Source organism: Thunnus albacares, chromosome 2 (genome assembly GCF_914725855.1).
Source record: "Thunnus albacares chromosome 2, fThuAlb1.1, whole genome shotgun sequence".
NCBI lineage: Eukaryota > Metazoa > Chordata > Actinopteri > Scombriformes > Scombridae > Thunnus > Thunnus albacares.
The window spans coordinates 8,004,487-8,024,352 of NC_058107.1; the positions used below are offsets into that span (position 1 = coordinate 8,004,487).

General features: G+C 38.0%; 2 protein-coding genes across 4 annotated transcripts; both read right to left on the reverse strand.

Annotated features, from left to right (window-relative positions):
* Positions 1–370: 370 nt before the first annotated feature.
* On the reverse strand, positions 371–8,943 carry rad9b (RAD9 checkpoint clamp component B). Of its 3 annotated transcripts, none has more exons than XM_044364355.1 (11): positions 8,766–8,943; positions 8,374–8,444; positions 8,013–8,150; positions 7,705–7,819; positions 5,507–5,606; positions 4,960–5,066; positions 4,627–4,739; positions 3,652–3,716; positions 3,249–3,371; positions 1,366–1,579; positions 371–780 (listed from the first exon to the last, which is right to left on the reverse strand). In XM_044364355.1, exons 1-11 carry the CDS (start codon positions 8,797–8,799, stop codon positions 643–645), a joined length of 1,218 nt encoding a protein of 405 aa, XP_044220290.1. In that variant the 5' UTR covers positions 8,800–8,943; the 3' UTR covers positions 371–642. The 3 variants fall into 3 exon arrangements, with proteins under 3 accessions (XP_044220290.1, XP_044220298.1, XP_044220308.1); XM_044364363.1 differs by having other exon boundaries at positions 4,633–4,739; positions 8,766–8,939; XM_044364373.1 differs by lacking the exon at positions 8,374–8,444 and having other exon boundaries at positions 8,766–8,940.
* A 2,560-nt stretch (positions 8,944–11,503) lies between these two features.
* Positions 11,504–17,032, reverse strand: LOC122990902 (ubiquitin-conjugating enzyme E2 G1-like). Its single transcript, XM_044364474.1, has 6 exons — positions 16,873–17,032; positions 14,451–14,553; positions 14,197–14,294; positions 13,792–13,970; positions 13,563–13,670; positions 11,504–13,465 (listed from the first exon to the last, which is right to left on the reverse strand). The coding sequence occupies exons 1-5, from the start codon at positions 16,913–16,915 to the stop codon at positions 13,584–13,586; spliced, it is 510 nt and encodes a 169-aa protein (XP_044220409.1). The 5' UTR covers positions 16,916–17,032; the 3' UTR covers positions 11,504–13,465; positions 13,563–13,583.
* Between the last annotated feature and the right edge of the window lie 2,834 nt (positions 17,033–19,866).

A 19,866-nucleotide genomic window follows, 5' to 3' on the forward strand; every position in this document is an offset into this window, starting at 1 on the left:
AGTTGGTATTAGATTTGAACATCATCTGACACATTTGAATATTGAACAATATGCTTCAGAGGCATTTTCCTCACAGGTGTAGGCTGGGTGCCACTGGGTCTGAATCTTCCCATGAAGACATTATCACCATCAGCTATGCACCGACCTCACTGAATTCAGGATGTTGTGCAGACCAGCTAAAGATAATACTTAAGAACACCATGTACTATTTGTGTGTGCACTACTCCCACATTCCTCAGACGTCACGAGTTACCGTCAACAGACAGGTGTGGCATCTTCAAGCCGAAGTCATGTTTTCATTGACAAGACCAAATAGTAATTTTCTACCCGCATGCTATGACTAATGCACTCCACCCACTGACACAGCAAAACAAATTGATTGATATAATCTTTGATAAATAAATACATTCTCTTGTATTTCCAAGTGAACATTGGAGAAACGTGACACGTTGTAAACAGTTTAAACAAGCAAAGCAACATTTTAGCTATAAACAACATGCTTAAAAATGACTTGAAATGTAAAACATATTAAATATTAATTAATTTAACCATCCAGACTACAGTTTATAATGTTGTGGCCTACTTTCAGATGAATTCAAAAAAGTCAAGATGAGAGTTGGGCAGTGGTTAACAGCTCTGTCCTCAGAGTGAAGGGCTTCTTGTACAGTCGTCCTCCATATCCTCCTCCGTGTCGCTGTAACATGCCAGGACAGGCAGTCTGGCAGCACAACCATCATCGTCCTGCTCTGAGGACAAGGCCCTGAACAGGAGGGAGCAGATCTACAGGGAAAAACAAACATACAAACAATATTGTAGTTTTCTTAAGAACGAGTTGCCTTTTTATCCTCAGCCTTTAATCCTCAGTGCAATAAAAACATTTGAGCGCTGAGATTGTATCTGGACCATTGTTAAGTGGTACATAAACCCAGCAGGTCACTAAAAACCTGTTTGATGACAGTATATTAACCTCTTCCTGTACTAAAACATTCAGTATGGAGAAGCAATACAGTACATTACAGTAAGTTAAAAATAAGATTGGGAACAAATCAAGCTCTAGAAAAAAGGCAGTGACTGTGATCTCAGCAAAATGGTAGGATTCATTATGTTGACATAGAACATGGACTTCCTATCTCTCACATCCAGTGTCACCTTGCTTGTTGTCTTTAGTCACACCTCATACAGCGAAGCATTATGGCAGTCTGGGCATATTTCCAGTAGAGGTCAAAGTAAAACTCTTCAAGCACTTTGGCACTTCACAATGCCACCCAGCCTGTCAAAACTAAAGCATGTTAGCCTCGGTGGAACAAACAGAGGCCATATGGAGTTCCCAGTGAAGATTACAAAGCAACAGGGAGCTCTTGTTACCGTGGAGGAAGCAGGAGTTGTGGTGGCACTGGCACAGGCCTCATCAGGTACACAGAGTCTGTGTGGGTCATCAGTCTGAGGCAGAGGCTGCATCAGAGTGGCTGGGTTGAATATAGGGCTGCCCTGGCTGGATGCGATCAGCTCCATCACAACAGGAATATCCTGGGGCTTATCGGTGTCTGTCTCACATGACCCCACACGTAGTGCAAGACACCTGGGAACACAAACAACACCTGTATGCACAAGCTGCATTGTGTTATGTTCTATATCAGCAAGAGATTCGTTTTGTTACTATGTGGACAACACAGTGAAATCACAGTACATCTATGTGAAATTTGACACCTGAGGATGTGGTTTGGTGCTGTGCCCTGTGTGGAGAGGTGTTTGTTATACCGACAAAGAAGGTAGCAGCCATGAAATGGAAAAACAAGGGGCAGAGAAAAGACGAGAGGTGCACAAAGGCCAGAGTAGAAGTCTCACACACTGCTAAAAACAGTAAGTTTGAAATACAGGGCAACTTTTTGGAAACTCTGCTGGGAAAAAAACTGTTTCTGGGGAAGATTTAAATACATTTTTGATCCTGTTTTCTCACTTGTTGCCTTCAGTACTACATTTTGTTTTTGTTCCCACCAGCCCTACAATGATGTTAATATTAAAATAACACTTGTAGTTTGAGCATGAGGTGGAGTGAAAGCAGCATATAATAAAAGACAAAAAATATTTATTCTGACACTGAAACAACCAAATATACAAATGAACCATGACACTGGGTTAAAAGAAACACTGTATCAACTTTAGTGTTGCTTTAAGGAGTTTGTCCTGGTACATTTAGATTTCATGGAAATATCAAGAACATCGTGTTTATTCACCTTTACAAAGACATTCATGTGCACGGTGTGTAGCTCTATATCATCTGATACTGAATGTGACCTTAAGCATGGTATTAGCAAACAACAAAACAACCCACACTATATGTCATAACCCTCAGAGAAACAACCAGACCAGAAGTATAAAGAGGAAACCCACAAGAGGAAGATGTAAAGAGCTGCTTCTAAACTGTCTTCAGACGACCTCAGGCTCTGTACAAAAAGCCCCAAAGCAGCAAACAAACAAGTTTTGTTTAACAAGCATGCCACAAATAACAAAAAATACTCTGCATATGAGCAGAAAAAGCCTAAATGATTGGTTTCAAAACAGAATAAAAGGTGAAGGAGTGCATGTTGTAGGTGAATTCCTAAGCAGTCGGGACAGGAGCACTGAAAAATTGCCTGCTCATCAGGTCAGTAATGTCGCTGCAGACTCCCTGCAGTGCGCACAAGTAAACCAAGCCACAAATGACCCAGATGTTCAACAGTCCAGCTGGGACTGGTGTGACAGGATCCACCCAGAGCCCAAAGCACAGTACAACACAGTGAGACAGTTAGAGCAGGACAAGTGACACTGGCAGAACGGCCAAGCAGGCTAGCATAGTAGAGATGAGGGGATTACTTTCTGTCACACTGACAAGCTTCTAACGTAACCCAACATGTCCTGGGCTTGCCCTATTTATCTCTGTTACAGACACAAGATTGGCTGCTGCAACACTATGCCCTCTTAGGAAGCTAAAAACAGCCAATGAGGGCAAACTGCATTGACTGAGTGCCAGGAGAGAAGCTCAGGTAGAGCCCTGTGGGAAGATTCAATTATACCCGCTAATACATCGTCACTGTGGATCTGAGAAACTGGGCCTGCAAAGACTTCAGTTGTGACAAGAATGCTGCCTGGTCAAAATAAATCTCATCCTTATCTGTGCAACCGTGCTGAGGGTTGAACACATCTCAAATGCTGCAGGCAGAGTTGGATCGAAAAGCAGAGGGATTGTAGCCAGCGTAGTGTTTTTTTACCTGGGGGAAGTCTGGGCCAGGGTCTCTGTAGGCTGAGAGGGGCCCCTGCTTTCAGAGTCAATCAGAGTAGCCAGCACCACCATGGCCTCCAGCACCATGTCCTCCACAGAGAAGCACACAGGCCTACAAATAACATTGACAGAAATCTAATGACTTGAATATGTCTGCTTTTTCAATTCACCAGTATCTTTCACCGTTTTAGCAGCCAATAGAAAATCTCACATGACCTGGTCACTAAAATGATTGGTAATATAAACAGACTCACTAGCCAAAGACAAAATATTTTACTGAGTTTTGAGGCTGGCTGGTGTTAATTACAGTCTCAGCATGAAGACTGACGTTGGTCTCTGTAACTTGAGATATGAAGGTCTCTTGAGCTAATCGTGATGGTAAAGACACTTACTTTCCCGGAGCACCAAAGTGGACCGATACTGGCAGGGAATGTGATTCTGCAAAGGACAGTAAACCCTGGGAAAAAAGAACAGCAGTAGCAACAATCGAGATATGCTTGTGTGCATCCATATCATGACTATTAACCCTTTCATTTTAAGGGTAAAGTTATAGCATGTTTGCAATGATCTGGCTAAAGAAAATAACAATGCTCAAGTAAATTGAGGCCGACTAAAACTTAAAGCCAGGTTTCTAATCCATCCAAACCCGATTTCCACTTCTGAAGGAACCAACAGGAACAAGAAGACTAGGCTGGCTAATGAGGAGCCTCACAGCGGGGTGTCAAAGAGACATTCAAAGACATGAGGGACAAGAGTTGTGGGCGTTAATGCTCATTAACTGGACTAACACAGTTCATCCAAATTTCCAAATGGCCAACCAAGTCCTTTTGCTGCTTGTTTTCAAAGAAACTTAAGTTGGGGTGTGCTCATTTAGACACTGTGACAAACCACTTGGATTACCACTCACGCTATTCTGGAAATAACATTATAGTTCTCTAAGATCCAGTGTTTTGCAGTTACTCAAAATATAAAAAGTTTAAGGCTGACTGGAGTGCAAGCAGTCCTTATTTTTTTAAACAAACAAATTCCTATTTGGCTTGAAAGTTACACATTTGAAATGTGTAGCCTATAATTTCTGCAGCTCATAACTTCAATTACTTTTTCTACGTAGTGGTATAATATGAGTAACTTCAGTCACACTATCTTTGCTATAAAATGAGCACTGAGGGGAAAGTTCACATGAAAATGATACAGAGAGTTGGGTACAGAGCCTTTCCAACACTCCAGTATCTAGATTACAGGACCAGAAATATGACCTCTTAGACATAAAATGACCCTGGCGAGCCCCTCACACACACACATATGCGCAAGAATACACACACATAATATTCTCATGTGACGGGATAAAGGGAGCCTCCAAAAATAACCATTACTCTCAGCTCCTTCAGACAGAAGGTTATGTCCGAGTCCCCTCCAAACTGAAAGTGGTCAAACTCGTCTGGGTGCAAGGACATCTCAGTGTACATCGTCTTCATGTGATCTGTGACAGAAGCACATCCAAGTCAAATAGTGTTTGCACTGCATTTCATAATGTTTGTTCAAATGTGGTTGAAGAATTACATGAGTGATTTTTACACCATCAGGTTGTATTGTCAGTCAATTGTCAGTCTCCGGTTCAACATTGACTTTTCAACTGTTTATAATATCTATCACGGCATTGTCCAGGGTCTGAGCCAAATCACAGTGTAACATTAGCTCACCATTTCCACCCTCGTAGTAATTTCTCAGACAGACTCTCAGGGGAGTCATGGACAGAGTGATTTCCTCCTGAGACGCTGGGAAATGCATCACCATATCACCAAGAAGCCTGCAGGAGTTGAGAGCAAAACATGTGCAAACCAACACAGAATCAACCAAACAAGCAGGGAGCTTTATTTTAATGCTGTGCTACTGATGGATGATGGTGTTCTTCATTTGAGACCCTTTTGATTTGAAACATTATTATGTCCTTGTCATTCGGGTTGATTATGTTGAAATGAACTGAACTGATGTATCTTTCGGGGTTTCATCTGTCTCCTGGAGTCAGTTGAGAGAACAAAATATTGTGAACACCCAGCAGGCAGCTACCATACATCTTATTAGTTTCACAATAAATTCACTTCTGCCGTAAAGGGGAAAAGAGCTCAGATGGACTTCTAAGCCAACACTGTTTGTGTAAAAAAAAAAAAAAAAAAGTCCAACTCAATCATAGAAATGTGCTCCTCAGGTTTTATGTGCTGACTTTGTATAGAAGTGTAGGTTACTAACCTGGCTGGAGCCTTCAGCACATTGGGACACAGGTGTGAGGCAAATACTGCCTGCAGAGCCTCACTTTCCTGGAAATATAGGTTGTGGGTTTTGGTGATGCCTATCACAAAAGCAGAGACAAGACATTTGGAGCACACTGCCACCAAGTGCTGACAATATGCAATACCATGTCTGCAGCATAAGGTTAATAGAGGACATTCTGGTAAAATAAATGTTACAGAAAAAGGTTGAGAATTTTAGAAACCTAGTATTGGACATTACATGTGTCAACATTGTTGCCATTTTCAACAAACTGTCATAAACTTTACTGTTAACAATTCTAGTTCATCTAAGTTGATGCATGTAATGGTCCGTGTGTCATCTTTTCATTTACAGCTTTTCACAATTGCTAATACACATTTCAATACAACCAAAACACTTCCATCAGAATAAACTCTGGACCCAGAGAACTAACAACACTGGTCTCCCAACAAGAAAACTCATTACACAATGACCTAAAAAACACAAACAATTGGCAGCATTATAACATGTATTACTATTGTCTCTGAGGGTTAGCAAATCTTAAAGGCAACACACATGCATCATACCTTCCAGCACTAAATGATGCACATTTTTTAAAATAACTGCTGTTCATGAATTGACTACAGCTGTTTGACAAATATCAGTGAAAATGATAATGCTAAAATGATTTAGCATGGCTTTTCTATACAGTCAAAAACCTATTTTGAATTCACAATTGAGTATTATGAACACTGACACCAGGACCTACAATTTATCACTGTAAAATAAATCTAAGCTACAAATTAGTTGATTGACAGATAACATAAAGTATATCTGTCAGTTTTCTTGTTTTCTAACCTGAAGACCATCAACTAAAAGTATAAAACATCTAAACAAAGCTTGTTTGTTCTTATCGTTTCTGTGGTAACAAAGTTTAATATTTTCCAGCAGGTGATGGGCATCTTCATGTAGCTGGGTTGCAGGTTTACAGATGCACTGAAGGTTTCTATGGTAACCATAATTTAATCTGACCCTAAATAAAAACAGCTCACACTGTTAATTGGCTCCCATGATTATAAATACAACTTTTGGTCAAACAGATCTCATCAGTCATTAACTACTTTTCCTCTCTTTCCTTTGGTTGCAGAAACAGTCTTGAAACACACTCGCAGCCACATAGAAAACCCAGAGTTGACTGAGCTAGTTGACAATGTTAGGCTCAGTGAAGCCAGCTCACCCAATGAGAGCCAGACTAAGTAGAATTTACTTCGCGATACGGGTCTCTGGTCACAGAAAAAAATTGGACTGATAGCACACAGAGACCCAACAGCCACAGTGGTGACCCACTAGAGGGCGCATTGGTCCTGTTCTTCCAGTTAGGCCCTTAAGACATAAACAATAGATACATTAAAGAGGTACTGCAGACATAAACGTGTTTTTTGAGCTGTTATCTAAATAATATGACTGTACTGTGATGAAACACATCACTGCTGGTGTTAATATTGACATTGACATCAAATATTTCATGGGTTTAAAATGGATCAACCTGTCATCTGCTACTTAAAATCAGCCCTGAAAAGGCGGGGCCACTGCTGATGTAAGATCAAATGTTTGGGAGTTGTCTACGTCATGAAATTTATAAAAATGGTAGAATGTCAACGCCCACCTCCCCCAGCCCCACCCTTAAGAGTGAGTCTGTGAAACCACGCAGCCCAAGAGTCCAATCACATGGTCATATAAGCACAAATATTTGGTCAATTTAGGCTCAGCATTTGATAACGACATAAGCTAAAGTAATCGTTTTGAACAGTACTTCACCTAAGATACAACATCATGTCAACAGTTTTTGCTTTAGCAGCGGTTACTCAGCAGGCACGCAGAACTCCTGTTGAAGACAAGGAGTAAGCACTAAGCACTGCGCATGCACAAATTGTGGAAATGCAGCAGGAAGACACTATTGGAAATGGGGAAATAGATAGGCTAAAGAAAAAAAGTTTTAATTTTTTAGTGCATAGACATTTTAATTTTTCTTTTGCCATAGTGAATATATTAATTAAATGAACAGATGATACATGAATGGACCAACAGAGCTGTCAAAAATAACTCTATACTAGCAAATAAGATGACAGTTCTCTAGAAATCCTGAATCTTTCCTTTACCCATAGGTAGCTTATGATAGAAAACCCCACGTTCCCTACCGTGCCTGCAGAAAAACTGGATCATCACCCTGTCTTTGGGAGTGCCGACTGATATCTGACATTGTTCCACATTACGCTCAATGGACACCAAACACCGGAAAAGTGGCAGCACAGACTTCAAAACAAATGGACATGTTTTAGTTCAGCTTGTCATCACAGGTTTCAAAACTTAAATCATAGAGAACATTATTGTCACTTATTGTGCCTTAGTTCAGTTCTGGTTTGATTAAACCTCCATTACTGTCTCCTTTATCCTGGATGTAATTTTGAGCTCTGTACAGAATGAATGACCAACAAGACTCATATACCTTCATGACCAGTTTGCATGTAATTGTTTCACCGCCCTGCTGTGATCCTGATACCGGGCTATAGTGCTGGAAGAACAGTGGCGAGAAGAGGAAGCAGGCGTATGCAGAATGAGCAGAATTCACTGATCTCAGCGCCAACTTTAAGACAAAGAGAGAGATTCAGTCAAAATGTTGCTCCTTGCTCTTGCCATTGTCTGAGAGGAAATAAGGTGGGGACAGGAAAACAAAACCTGTTATGTAAAGTCACATTTATTTTATTTAAACAAGAAGTACAGGCGGGGCCAAATAATAATAATCCTCTAAAATTTCGTACTAAGCCCCTGGTTAAAGTCAGGAATATGAGATAAATACAGTCTCTTACCCCTTTGACCATGGGATCCAACCAGAGCTCATCACCAATCCGTGAAAGGGCATGAATGGCCTTTCCAAATGCTTCAACAAGCGGCAGGGCAAGGTTAGCAACATAACATGTGTTACTATAACTTAGCTAGATAGTTATTGTAATATAAATTTGTGGTTTGAACTATTTATAGTGACACTAACTAAATAGTAGGTATCCTAGCTAAGTTACGTTCAGCTAACTTACATTAGCCAAGCTAGCGTCGACCATGATCATTAATTAATCTCTTTACAAGCTTCATGTGAGCTGCTAAAACTGCGAAGTATCTAAATTACACACTTTAATACATTATTTTGCAGCACTTGGTCATATTTAGCTGGTCAAGTTTTGTTTTTGTTTTTGTTTTTTTTTACCTTTTACACAATTTCCTTCGAGGACACAGTCCATATCTGCTGATGTCAAAAGTAGACTCACGAGCTCAACGGTGGGCAAACAGCGCGCGCAGATATACGCACATATATTGTTACATCATGGTATTAATGTATTTACATTTGCAGTAACAGCGGCATTGCTTACTAATCGACAAAATTATCAAAAAGGCTGTTTTCCACTTGTGGTTCCTGGACAGAAGTAGTTATTGAAATAGTTTACAAGCATGCAAAGCAATAATAAAAATGGGGATTTTTATTGTAAATAATATATCATACAGGACATCTTAATGCTACACTGTCATGCCATGTCATCAATTTCCTCCAGTTAAATTTAAAGCCTTCTGCTCTGCTGCACCACACTTGTGGGACAGCCCTCCTAACCATCATCTTAAATCAGAAGTAATGACTGACTATAGACTGTATATTATACACAGTGTATATTATATACAGTCTATGTGACGGACTCATGAGGATGACAGTGAGTTGACATGCCCCTATGTCTAAATCAGTCTACCTTACTGAAAATTCAACTTGACCCAGGTCCAGTCTACTTAAATAACGTCAAAATACAGACATATCATTCAAAATTACATTCTGACTCATAAAACTCAAGGACAACAAAATATGCACTTTAATACCCGCTGTGTTTGTGATATGATCAAGAATAGAAGTACACTAAATGACAACTAATACAACTTTACATTGAAGTAACATATTGTATTCTATAATTGTATACACAGTATTTGCAACATATATAGATCTCACACGTCACACATTTCTTGATCGGGGACATTTGTAGTATTTGACAATTAACAGGTACTGAAACAAAGACATCCATGATACACTCACTAAAAGGTTGTTAATATCTGTCATCCCTTGACTATTTTTGGAAGTATGACATCAGAATTAGCTGTGCTGCTGCTTTTCCTCTGCAGTTGCAGCTTTGTCCTTGCCTCCAAATCTTTTTCTGCATCCCTTCTGCACATACACTTCTCTCTATCCTGATGGTCCCCATATCTCCTCCTACAAGTGGTAATCTGACCTGTGAGACACAAAACACACCATGAGACGGATATTAGCTGTCAAACCTCAAGCTATAGACATTTACTGTTAGATACGCACCTGATTGAAGGCATGTGTGCAGCACATTGAGATAGTGCTGCTTCATCTGCCACCTCATGTGCTCTGTGCTGTAAACATTTGCTATACTGCAAAGATAGCGCCTCTGTCCAACTGTGAGGGCTGGATGCTGAGGCAGAAATAAGACAGATGTGATGATTATCTCTTGTTTTAAATCCTCTTAAAGCCTTTTGACATTAAAAACTAGAAAAAAGAGAAAGTATTGGAGTAATGTTCCAACACTTATGTGGTTACCTGTAAGAAAGGTGCAGACATCATAGATTTGGGAACATGTATTGTCTTCATGTGCTGGCCGCCAGCAGACACATTAATGTGTGTTCCTCTGTACATCTCCCTCTCCTGCTGACTAGGTAAACATTCAAAGCCTGACAAGGGCAGCATGCAACAAAACAGTATATTATTTAAGACAATTGAGATAATTTATGGTATTTTTTATGCATAAAAATTGTTAATGCAATTGTAAGTGCATTATCACACACATTATTGAACCCATTACACCAAATCTGGATCCATCTGTTCAATGTATTAGCAAAAATGAAAAAGCGTTATGTTCCTGTGGTGGAAAATAACTCATTGACTCAAATGCTGTACTAAAGTACAGTTGTGATGTACTTTACTTGTGTATTTTCATTTTGTGCTCCTACTCTCTACTTCTATTCCACCACATTTCAGAGGGAAATTGTACTTTTTCTCTACATTTCTTTAATCATTTACTTAGATATTTGATAGTTACAAGTTACTTTACAGAGTATTTTACAATATGATTTGATATAAACTACCCAACACTATATTAAGTTGTTAAAATTTGTTTCACCTTGACAAGCTACATTAAATCGCTGCTTACGTTAATGTATATGTAATAATGTAACAGAAAGTGTCCAATCTGCATAACAAGTATTTTGATACTTAACGTATGCTGTATTTTCCTTATAGTTCTTTCACTTGATTTAAATATTGAATGCAGGACTTTAACTCCCAATAAAGTATTTTCATACTGTGGTATTCCACTTTAACTCAATATCTGAGTCATCAAAGAGAAAGCAAATGTTACATTATGTTTCAGATGCAGTTTGCATTCAATCATCTATTTTGTATTTCAATAAAGAACAGGTTTATTCAAGTCTAGTTGGCATGTAAAGGAACATACAACTCACCAGCCTTGCACCTCTTATTAGCTTCTGCAGACCTAAAAATCAAGAATCTCAGTTTGAAAAGAAATAAATCCATCATCTCTATTCATCCATTAAAGAAGTTAACTCTCACACTGTGGTCTTACCTCATTAAGATGTGACCACTTCCAGTTTTCAACAAGTTCTCTCTTTTCAGGTGCTCAAATGTAACCTGTTTCCTCATTGTTAGTTACAATAGCAGTATTTCCTGCAGATATATCAGAGAGGTTGCTAGCATCTTTATCTGCTCAGTATTTGTTGCAACCAGCAGAGCCTATTAGTGTGAAATAAGCCAGTCCTGAAACCTGACACTATTCCCAGGGTTCCAATTACACAGCAGAGGTCTAATACACTTGAACCCAGAGCGTGTTCTCATCTAAAATGTAAAACGCAAACAAAATTACAAACCACTCTGTTTACACACTTTATTGAGCATCATGTCCAATATACATTGCATTGACACAAAATGGAAAAAACCCAAAACAAATAATGGCGTTAGGGTGGATTACCTGGACACACCATTTTCAGAGCGTATTGCTTAATGACATTTCAAAACGCACCGAATCTGTGCAAATACAGTGAACACCGGTCAGAGGAGGTCATGGTAGGTTAGAAAATTCTGACTTAAAAAGGTAATGTTGACAGCAGTTATGTGATCAAGTCTACAGAAATCTACTAACTGTACACATCACATTCACCCAGAATGTACTAACAATGGTATCCTATTTAAACATACCCAACTCCTTCAAACCTGATTGCATGCGCCAAAGGTTGGTTAGTTACTTTTCAATGTCAGTCACAGATCAATCATGTATAACAGTATTGTAATTCAAAATAGATGTCATCATGGCTAAATAGTCAGCAACACCATCAATGGAAGTGAACAAAAGCCAATGGTTTCCAGACTCCACCCAAACACGACTGTGTATATTCTTCAAAATAAAAACCTAGATGCAGGATTGTGTCCTTTTCCAATGAGAACATTTATTTACTATGTGGTGAGTTAACTTCAAGTCTCTATCAACAATTACAACCCAAATTCAGTGATTAAGAAAAGGTGATAAATGTTGACTAAATATGCATCAGTCTGAACTCAAGATGTTGATAGAATTTAAGAGCATTACTTTACAATCTACCCAAAGTCCTCAGAGTCTAAACCCACGAGTGAATGTGACTTACACATCATTTACTCACACACTGATCCAAAGCCAAATGTGCCACAATGAACAACGTAAGAACGACTAGCCTAACTCTACAATGTAGCCCCTAAAATTCCCTATGTTAATAGATTAAAAACTCAACCAGAATCCTCATCAAATTTGTTAGCCTTTCAAATTGAGGTAAGCTCAGACGCCAGTTAACCAGTACACAAACGGAAGAATCACAGCTTAGGCTATTTTCACAGACTGTTTTTGGTTGTCCATGATTTAGAATTAACATTGCAAAAAGACATTAAACTCAGTGGTAATTAATAGACATCTTTATTGACCTTCAAGGCCACATGTTTAGAGGAAGGGTCGGGAATATTAGAGGTCTATTTTACTGATTGCTAATTGAGATCCTACTAAAGTTTAATCCTGAGAAGTTGGCACAAACCTCCTGTTAACGTTAGCCATGCCTTGTGCAAGCCAATATATTATAAAACGATAACTCTCAAAACACTGAGTAAGCCATTCCATTTACATCCACAGCTAGCAACAATACATAATAGAGCTGTTTGAGGGGATCATGCAGGTTTGAGAGTCATGGTTTCATATCTAACAGAGATACACTAGTATTGGAGGGAAATTCTAACAGAAGGCCGTTTCTCAGAGAAAAATAAAGACTGTATGAAAACATTTTATAAGTGCCTCAAAAAGTTCTTAACCTGTCCCTCTGAACAACAAGCAGACTGTGAGGAAGTGAAGCCAACAAAAGGCAACAGTGATTCAATGACAGTGTTCAAAATGATCACATCTATTGACAGAAATTTGTTGGGCCGACATTAATCTGGTGGTAAGTATGCAGTAGGGAGGACGAGTGATGACCTAATGGTAACGGGCTTTTGTTTGTTTTACACAATCTTGACCACTAAATTGCATAAGAAACCTGGTATAAAGTAGAAACTGTTCAGCAGCAGATAAAAAAGCAAGTTAATTTACAGTAGTGACATATCTTACATCATTAATTTTTCAAAATAAATAAAATTAAATATACAATTCCAGGTAGGAAACAGGTGAATTTCGCTGGTAGGGTTCTCAAATTGGCTCATCTTGCGGAAAATGACAACCGTTCACAGAAACGTGGTTGAAGCCAACCAATTCCTTTGACTGGCAAAACAAGGGGTGCAAAAGCCTTTTGCTGAAATTTTCCCTCTGAAGGCATTTCCTTTAACTGGAAAAAAGGAACATTGTAATTACTTTGTGTCCAGAAGGAGGATTTCCCACATGATGAGTGTTGCATAGCAAACATTTCCATATACAGTACTTACCCTGGAATTTACAATTGTCTCCTAATCAAACGCCATCTCTTGACTTTTTCTTACACAGCGGGCCACCTTCCTCTTGAATTCACCGTTGGGGTCCTCCCTCCACTCTTTCTGTGGGAACAACATGAGATTCCTTTAACAAAACATCCTCAATTTACTTGAGGTGCCAAGATAATAAGAGTGAAAAAGGGATTTCCAGTGTCAGGGGAATGGGATAAGTGGTATAACTCACCGCAGCATCCACATTAGCTGGTGAATCGCTGTTGGGGTCTGCCAACATGGAGATAACACTAATCATGATTGTCTCTACTGTGTGAATCGGAAGCCAGCGTTCCTCAGGCTTTTCATAACCAAACTTATCCTCTCCAGGCTCATGCAGAATTGAGATGCAAACATCCCCGTTCTTTGCAACTGTAAAGGATGGGAACACATGTTTAACAGTAGCTTGTATAAATTAAAGTCTTCATTACTATCAAACTCACAGCTTGGATTATAGTGCTGCTCAGTCACAAAAAACATCAAAATGATGCAGTAGCATAACATTTATGTTTGTATTTATTTAAACGTCCAGACCAGGGGATGGCAATTAAGATTTGAAGTCAGTAAACATCAAACACTTTGCTCTATGTGTGTTTACCATTTGGGTGCCAGATTTCAGTGATGAACTTCATCTTTGGAGGCCGTAGTGGATAATCATAGGGAAAGGTAAGGTAAGCTTTGAAAAACCCTCCTTCACTGCAGTGGAAACAAAAAAAGAGCAAGGACAAAGTGAGATATTATGGAAAATAATAGTTCAAATTTTAATATAAATCTGAATCTGCACATATATTTTGGTTTGGAACCCAAATATCTCAACCAAGGAAGCTCTTATGCAAATAAATTCTTACTTACAAAAGGGTATCTTGTGGACCGATGATAACAACTTCCCATTTATATATGTCATCATCATCTATCAGACCAGCTGAAAAGCCCTCCACGGGGTTCTTGTTGAGCTCTGGAAAAAGAGACATAAGGTTTTTTTAAATATGATAAACTGAAAATGAAGTATAGCATTTTCACAAATTCATCTGCCAGGAAGGTGACAGGTGTGTTGGTAAACAAGTAGTTGCGTCAAGCATACTGGGGATATTGTGTAGAAGTCAACATACAAAGTTGCTTGTTGTGACATTGAGAAAACAGAGATAAAAAGATTTAAACACAGAATTCAGATCAGATTTCATTAATTCATTTAATTTTAAATAGGCAATAACAGCAAACATGTAGGTAAACACATAACACCAAAAATATCTGGACTTCTGCACAGAATACACAGCAAACTTTCAGCAGGTGATACAATCACCACTGACACTTCTGAACCATGTATGGATAAATACATATAGGGAGGTAAAGAATTTTGACCTCTACTTAATATTTCTTTTAAAAAGCAAAGCTTAAGAGTATAGTGATTAGTATGGAATGACCGTGTTGCAGTGCATGTGTAATTAATGCTGTCAAAATAAACATTGTGCTAATTTGAACATTTGAGCCCTCTGGTCCATTTTTTGCCCAAAATATGAGATGCTGATTAGTAATACCAACTTTTAATGTAACATGAAGTCTGTAAAGTGAGTGCACCTCAAGACAATTTCCACCACTGACATTGACAAATTTGCTTAAAGCATCATTCTAATATAATTTTTGTTTATTCAGTATAGGACATAATCAGTCAATATGTTTGAAAACAGAAATATTAATTTTGTCTGTGTTTTGAATGTTTCAGACGTGATCCTGGTGTCACTTTGTAGGATATTAACTTGTGGTCGAAGTTTATTCATTGAATATATAGTTTTGGCCAGAAACTATATATATTCAATAACAATCACTGTTGAACAGAATTGAAAACTTGAAGAGGTGAATGAAATCAACTTCAAAACCCTACACACTGAAAAACTAAAATGTTCATACTGTATAATTAGTTCATTATCCTGAATCAGCCATAGTATATTATACTATTATTAGCCTCTAATTTTCAGTTGGTGAGGGCAGTGTGGCTTTTTGCTGTCATTTCAGCACCACAGGAGACCCTGAATCCCGACCGCAGTCTGTGGTTGTGGTAACTAACATCACAGTGAGTCTAACTTTATCAAAGTAGGTCACTGGCTACAGTGTCCAGACAGGAGAAATATTAGTATCAATTTGGGATATAAGTCTATAGATTAAATGTGATGCTGACCCTGTTATAAATACTGTATTTTGATATATCTAAAATGACTTTGGTTTTGTTAGGCAGCATTACAGTTAAAACATGCTGTAATCTGACCTTATTTGACTTTTGTAGTGGTGTAGAATTAACACTGAAGGCGTTTTACTGCTTGACTGTTGTATTTAAATTACAGATGACATTTCCTCAGTAATCGGGTCGTAATTATCAAGGTGCTGAGTCAAAAACATCTTGACATTTCAATTAAACATTTAGTATAGTTTAGTTGAGTTTAACAAGCTCAGTTTAGTGATTAAGCATGTCGAAAAACTCTACAAAAAGTATATCCATGTTCTTATTCCTTCTATTTTTAGCCGACTAGAGACAGACAGACATCCAGGTGCTGAACTGGACTCGACTGTCAGTCAGCAGCTGACCAAACTGCTCTTCTTACCAACGTCCATGTGTCTGCCATTAACGAGAGAAGAGGCACTACCGCCATCACCATTAATCACAATGATGATGGCTCTCACAATAAGCCAAAAGGAGAGTAATAAGTTTAATCACAGTGGGCTTCAACACAGAGATGCATTAACCCACAAAAAGCCGCTAACCTACCAGCGTTAGTATCAGCCAGATTTAGCCTGAGTAACGCTGAGTATTATCTTATATAGCTAGGTGGTGAGTTTGTAATTTTAAACAAGTTGCTACTTGCTGAACAGCATGTTTGTCTGTGAAAGGCTGGGGGTTATACAGCTTTCATTAGCTAAGCTAAAGTCATCAGAGCAGATGAGTCCCTGGATTGATTATTCCTTTGTTCCGCCAGCTAACTAATGTCGAACTTGCTAGCCCGTTAGCAAGGTTGGCGCTGCGATTCAGTATTGGTTCAGAAATAATGTTTTTAAAGACAATATGTATCGTTATTTTCACCAGGTATCAGCTAATCGAAGCAGCTTAGCTACATAGTGGATTACAGTGATAATGGAGCCCATTATGTAGCTTAAATTAGCTTTCTGGGCTTACTCCGATGGCGTAAACACAGCTTTGCGTAGCTAAAAAAAAGCTAACGTTAGCTGCTGGCTAGGTAACCTTTATATCGATTGTATTTGCTTGCAAGTGTAGTATTCATAGTACCTGCCAATTGTTTTCGAAGAAGTAATGCTGATTGTTCGGTCATGGTACGTGGGCGTAAATGAAAAAACACTTTGAGTCGACAAATAGTTCCCGAAAAACCAGAGCTGGAGCTGGAGTCGAGTGGAGGCTGGCGCTGCCTGCTGTGTTTTGACACAAGCTTCAGCTGCTGCTTCAGCTGTGCGCATGCGTGTCTGCAGTCGTGTGCGCGTGTGTGCGTGTGTGTGTGTGTGTGTGTGTGTGTGTGCCCTCCAGTTTATAAGACTATTTATTGTGTCATTTGAGCAGGGATTTTATTAATGTCATTTTTCCCCCTATCACTTTATTTATAGAAATAGTCACATACAACGTGTGTGATAATAATACAGACACTCACACCTAGAGGTCTAAATCAACAGTATGAGATCAAACATTTTCTCTAAAGTTAAAATGGTGGTAGTATCATGATGGCTCTCTCTCTATATTTTTTCTATTCCTAGACCCTGACATGCATATTTGAAAAAATGAAAAAATGTTAGATTTTCTAAATTCAACAGGTGTGTTATTTATAGAATAACTTTTTATAGAAGGGTGTTAAGACACAATTTCTGTACAAGAATTTGAGGTTTCTTCTCTTTTTTCTAACTTAATACAACATATTTTGAACATAGGTGATGTAGATTCTGATATATGGGATGATGAATATGATATAATGTTTATATATAAGACGTATGTTTGATATTCATGATGTTTTTGATGTATTGTTTTTTGAAGTATGACTTTTGTATTACTGCTTTTTTCTATGTGCTTTATTGAATTGTTAATTGTTCTGGGATGTTTAACCACACCTGCCATCATAGAGCTTGTCAGCCTATTGGTGTGCATGATGTGTAAATATGAGTGTGGTTTCCATTTTTAATAGATTCTGACCTGATGAAGATCCAAGTAGGATCAAAACTTTGTCATCATTAAACTTTTGTGGCTTGGAGTAAGTGTGCAGGCGTTACCTTTTTTCACGATAATACAATAACAGAAACAATAACATCATAACATCATAATGAAATAAAAATAATATAAAGGACATGACTTCATTTTCAGTTTGTTGATACAGTCAACATGGTAACAGGACAAAGGGTAAAATTGATAATAATAGATAAATAGAAAGAAAAATAACTTAACAGAAAAAGTAGGCAATAAAATCTGATTTCTTTAAAGAAAATCCTGGAACATACTAATTATATGTGCACATTTCATATTGTTTATAAGTTGGATAGACTAAAAATACTCTCTAAATTCAATCATGAAAAGTTCAAACGACAGGTGAGACCTTGAGCACTTTTATGGATTTATGGATGTGAAATCTTCCCAGTAAAATGAATAATCTGATAGTCTGGTTTTGTTTTCATAGTATTGTATCACATCCTCGGCTTCCAGCTCAATTGAATGGTTGGTTTGAGTGTCAAAATAATCCTCAGTTTCTTTCCCAGAATCCTGATGTGTACTGACAGTCATAAAATAGATGTTTAGTTGTGTCTTCTTAATTTTTTTTTTTTTACAAAAATCACATTTGTTATCAATATCAACAAATCTTGATCATTTGAGGGGGATAGTACATACATAGACATTTGGGTGACTTACCGGATGTCATGTAAGTCATCCTGACTCACAGGAGTGCTCAAATTAAAAGATTATTCTATTACAAAATAAAGACGTTCATCTTGCAGGATGGTTGGATTCCCATGAAAATATCACCAGTTAAGTTAATTGTGGAGATCATTGAAGAGGCTTGGCATGTACAGTCCAGGATTAGATATGATTCCTGCAAAGATACACTTTGTTACATTTTCACAGAGAAACCAGTGGCTTGTCTTGTCTTATTAATTGTTTGATAGTTTGGGCTTCTACCTGTCTTCTACTCTCATACCTGCAGAGTGAACCAATTATTACACATTTAATTTATTATAGCTGCGCACATATTGTTTGTAGAATAGTCCCTTTGTCAGATGAAAAGGTTGGGGTTTTTATTACAAGATGTTTAGAATATGTTTTTATGGATGCCCATTTGTTCTACAACAATGGCACAAAGTCATTTTCAGGGACCAGAGGGAGAAAATGCATCCCTGACATTGTGGTAGGCCATGATATGGACAGGAGCACTTGTGAGGTAGGGCACAAACAACATCTGTCCATCTATTTGTGTAATTTCGGGCACTAATTCTTCAATTCAATTCTTCACAGATAGACAGTTCATGAGGAAAAAAAGGATACATGTTTTTTTTAAAGGTACATTTGTTGTAAGACATGAGGCAGAGGTGGTTTCAGAATCAGAATCAGAATCATCTTTATTGGTAAAGTATGTTTGCACATACAAGGAATTTGACTCTGGTTTAGTGTCTCTCAATGCACTTACACAAAATAACAACACAAAGATCTTCAGAAATATACACAAGGAATAACTATTTATAGGTGAAATGACTATATACAACTTTGTGCCTGTTGCTGCATACATGACTACTATTGTATGCAGTATGTAAACATGCTAAATATACTAATGTACACCTAAACATAATGAATAAAACAAAGAAGTGACTAATGTTTTCAAATTCTTTACATACAGTAGCAAGTGGCTACTGTGCAGAGATCTTTTAGCAGATTTGTTAGGTGTTTCATTTATGTTACTGCTGCTACTACTCATTACTCATTGTTGCCCCACAACAAAGTGAAATTAAGTTGTACAACATTTATTTATTAAATATACCATATTACTGCAGCAGAAGCAAGAGTGCGTTCATGACTATCGGAAATACTAGTATGCATAAGCGGTCTTACTTAATTTATCAAAGGGGAGATTCGGAAATATTGGATTGCCTATTTTCTTAGTTACCTGCCACATTATTACTATTTGTTTTAAAATAAAAATATAGCAAAAAACCAAAACAAAACAAATGTATTGCTAAAAAACGCAGATTTGTTGAAGACGTCGTATTTACTATTGGAGTATTTGAAAACCGGAGCTTT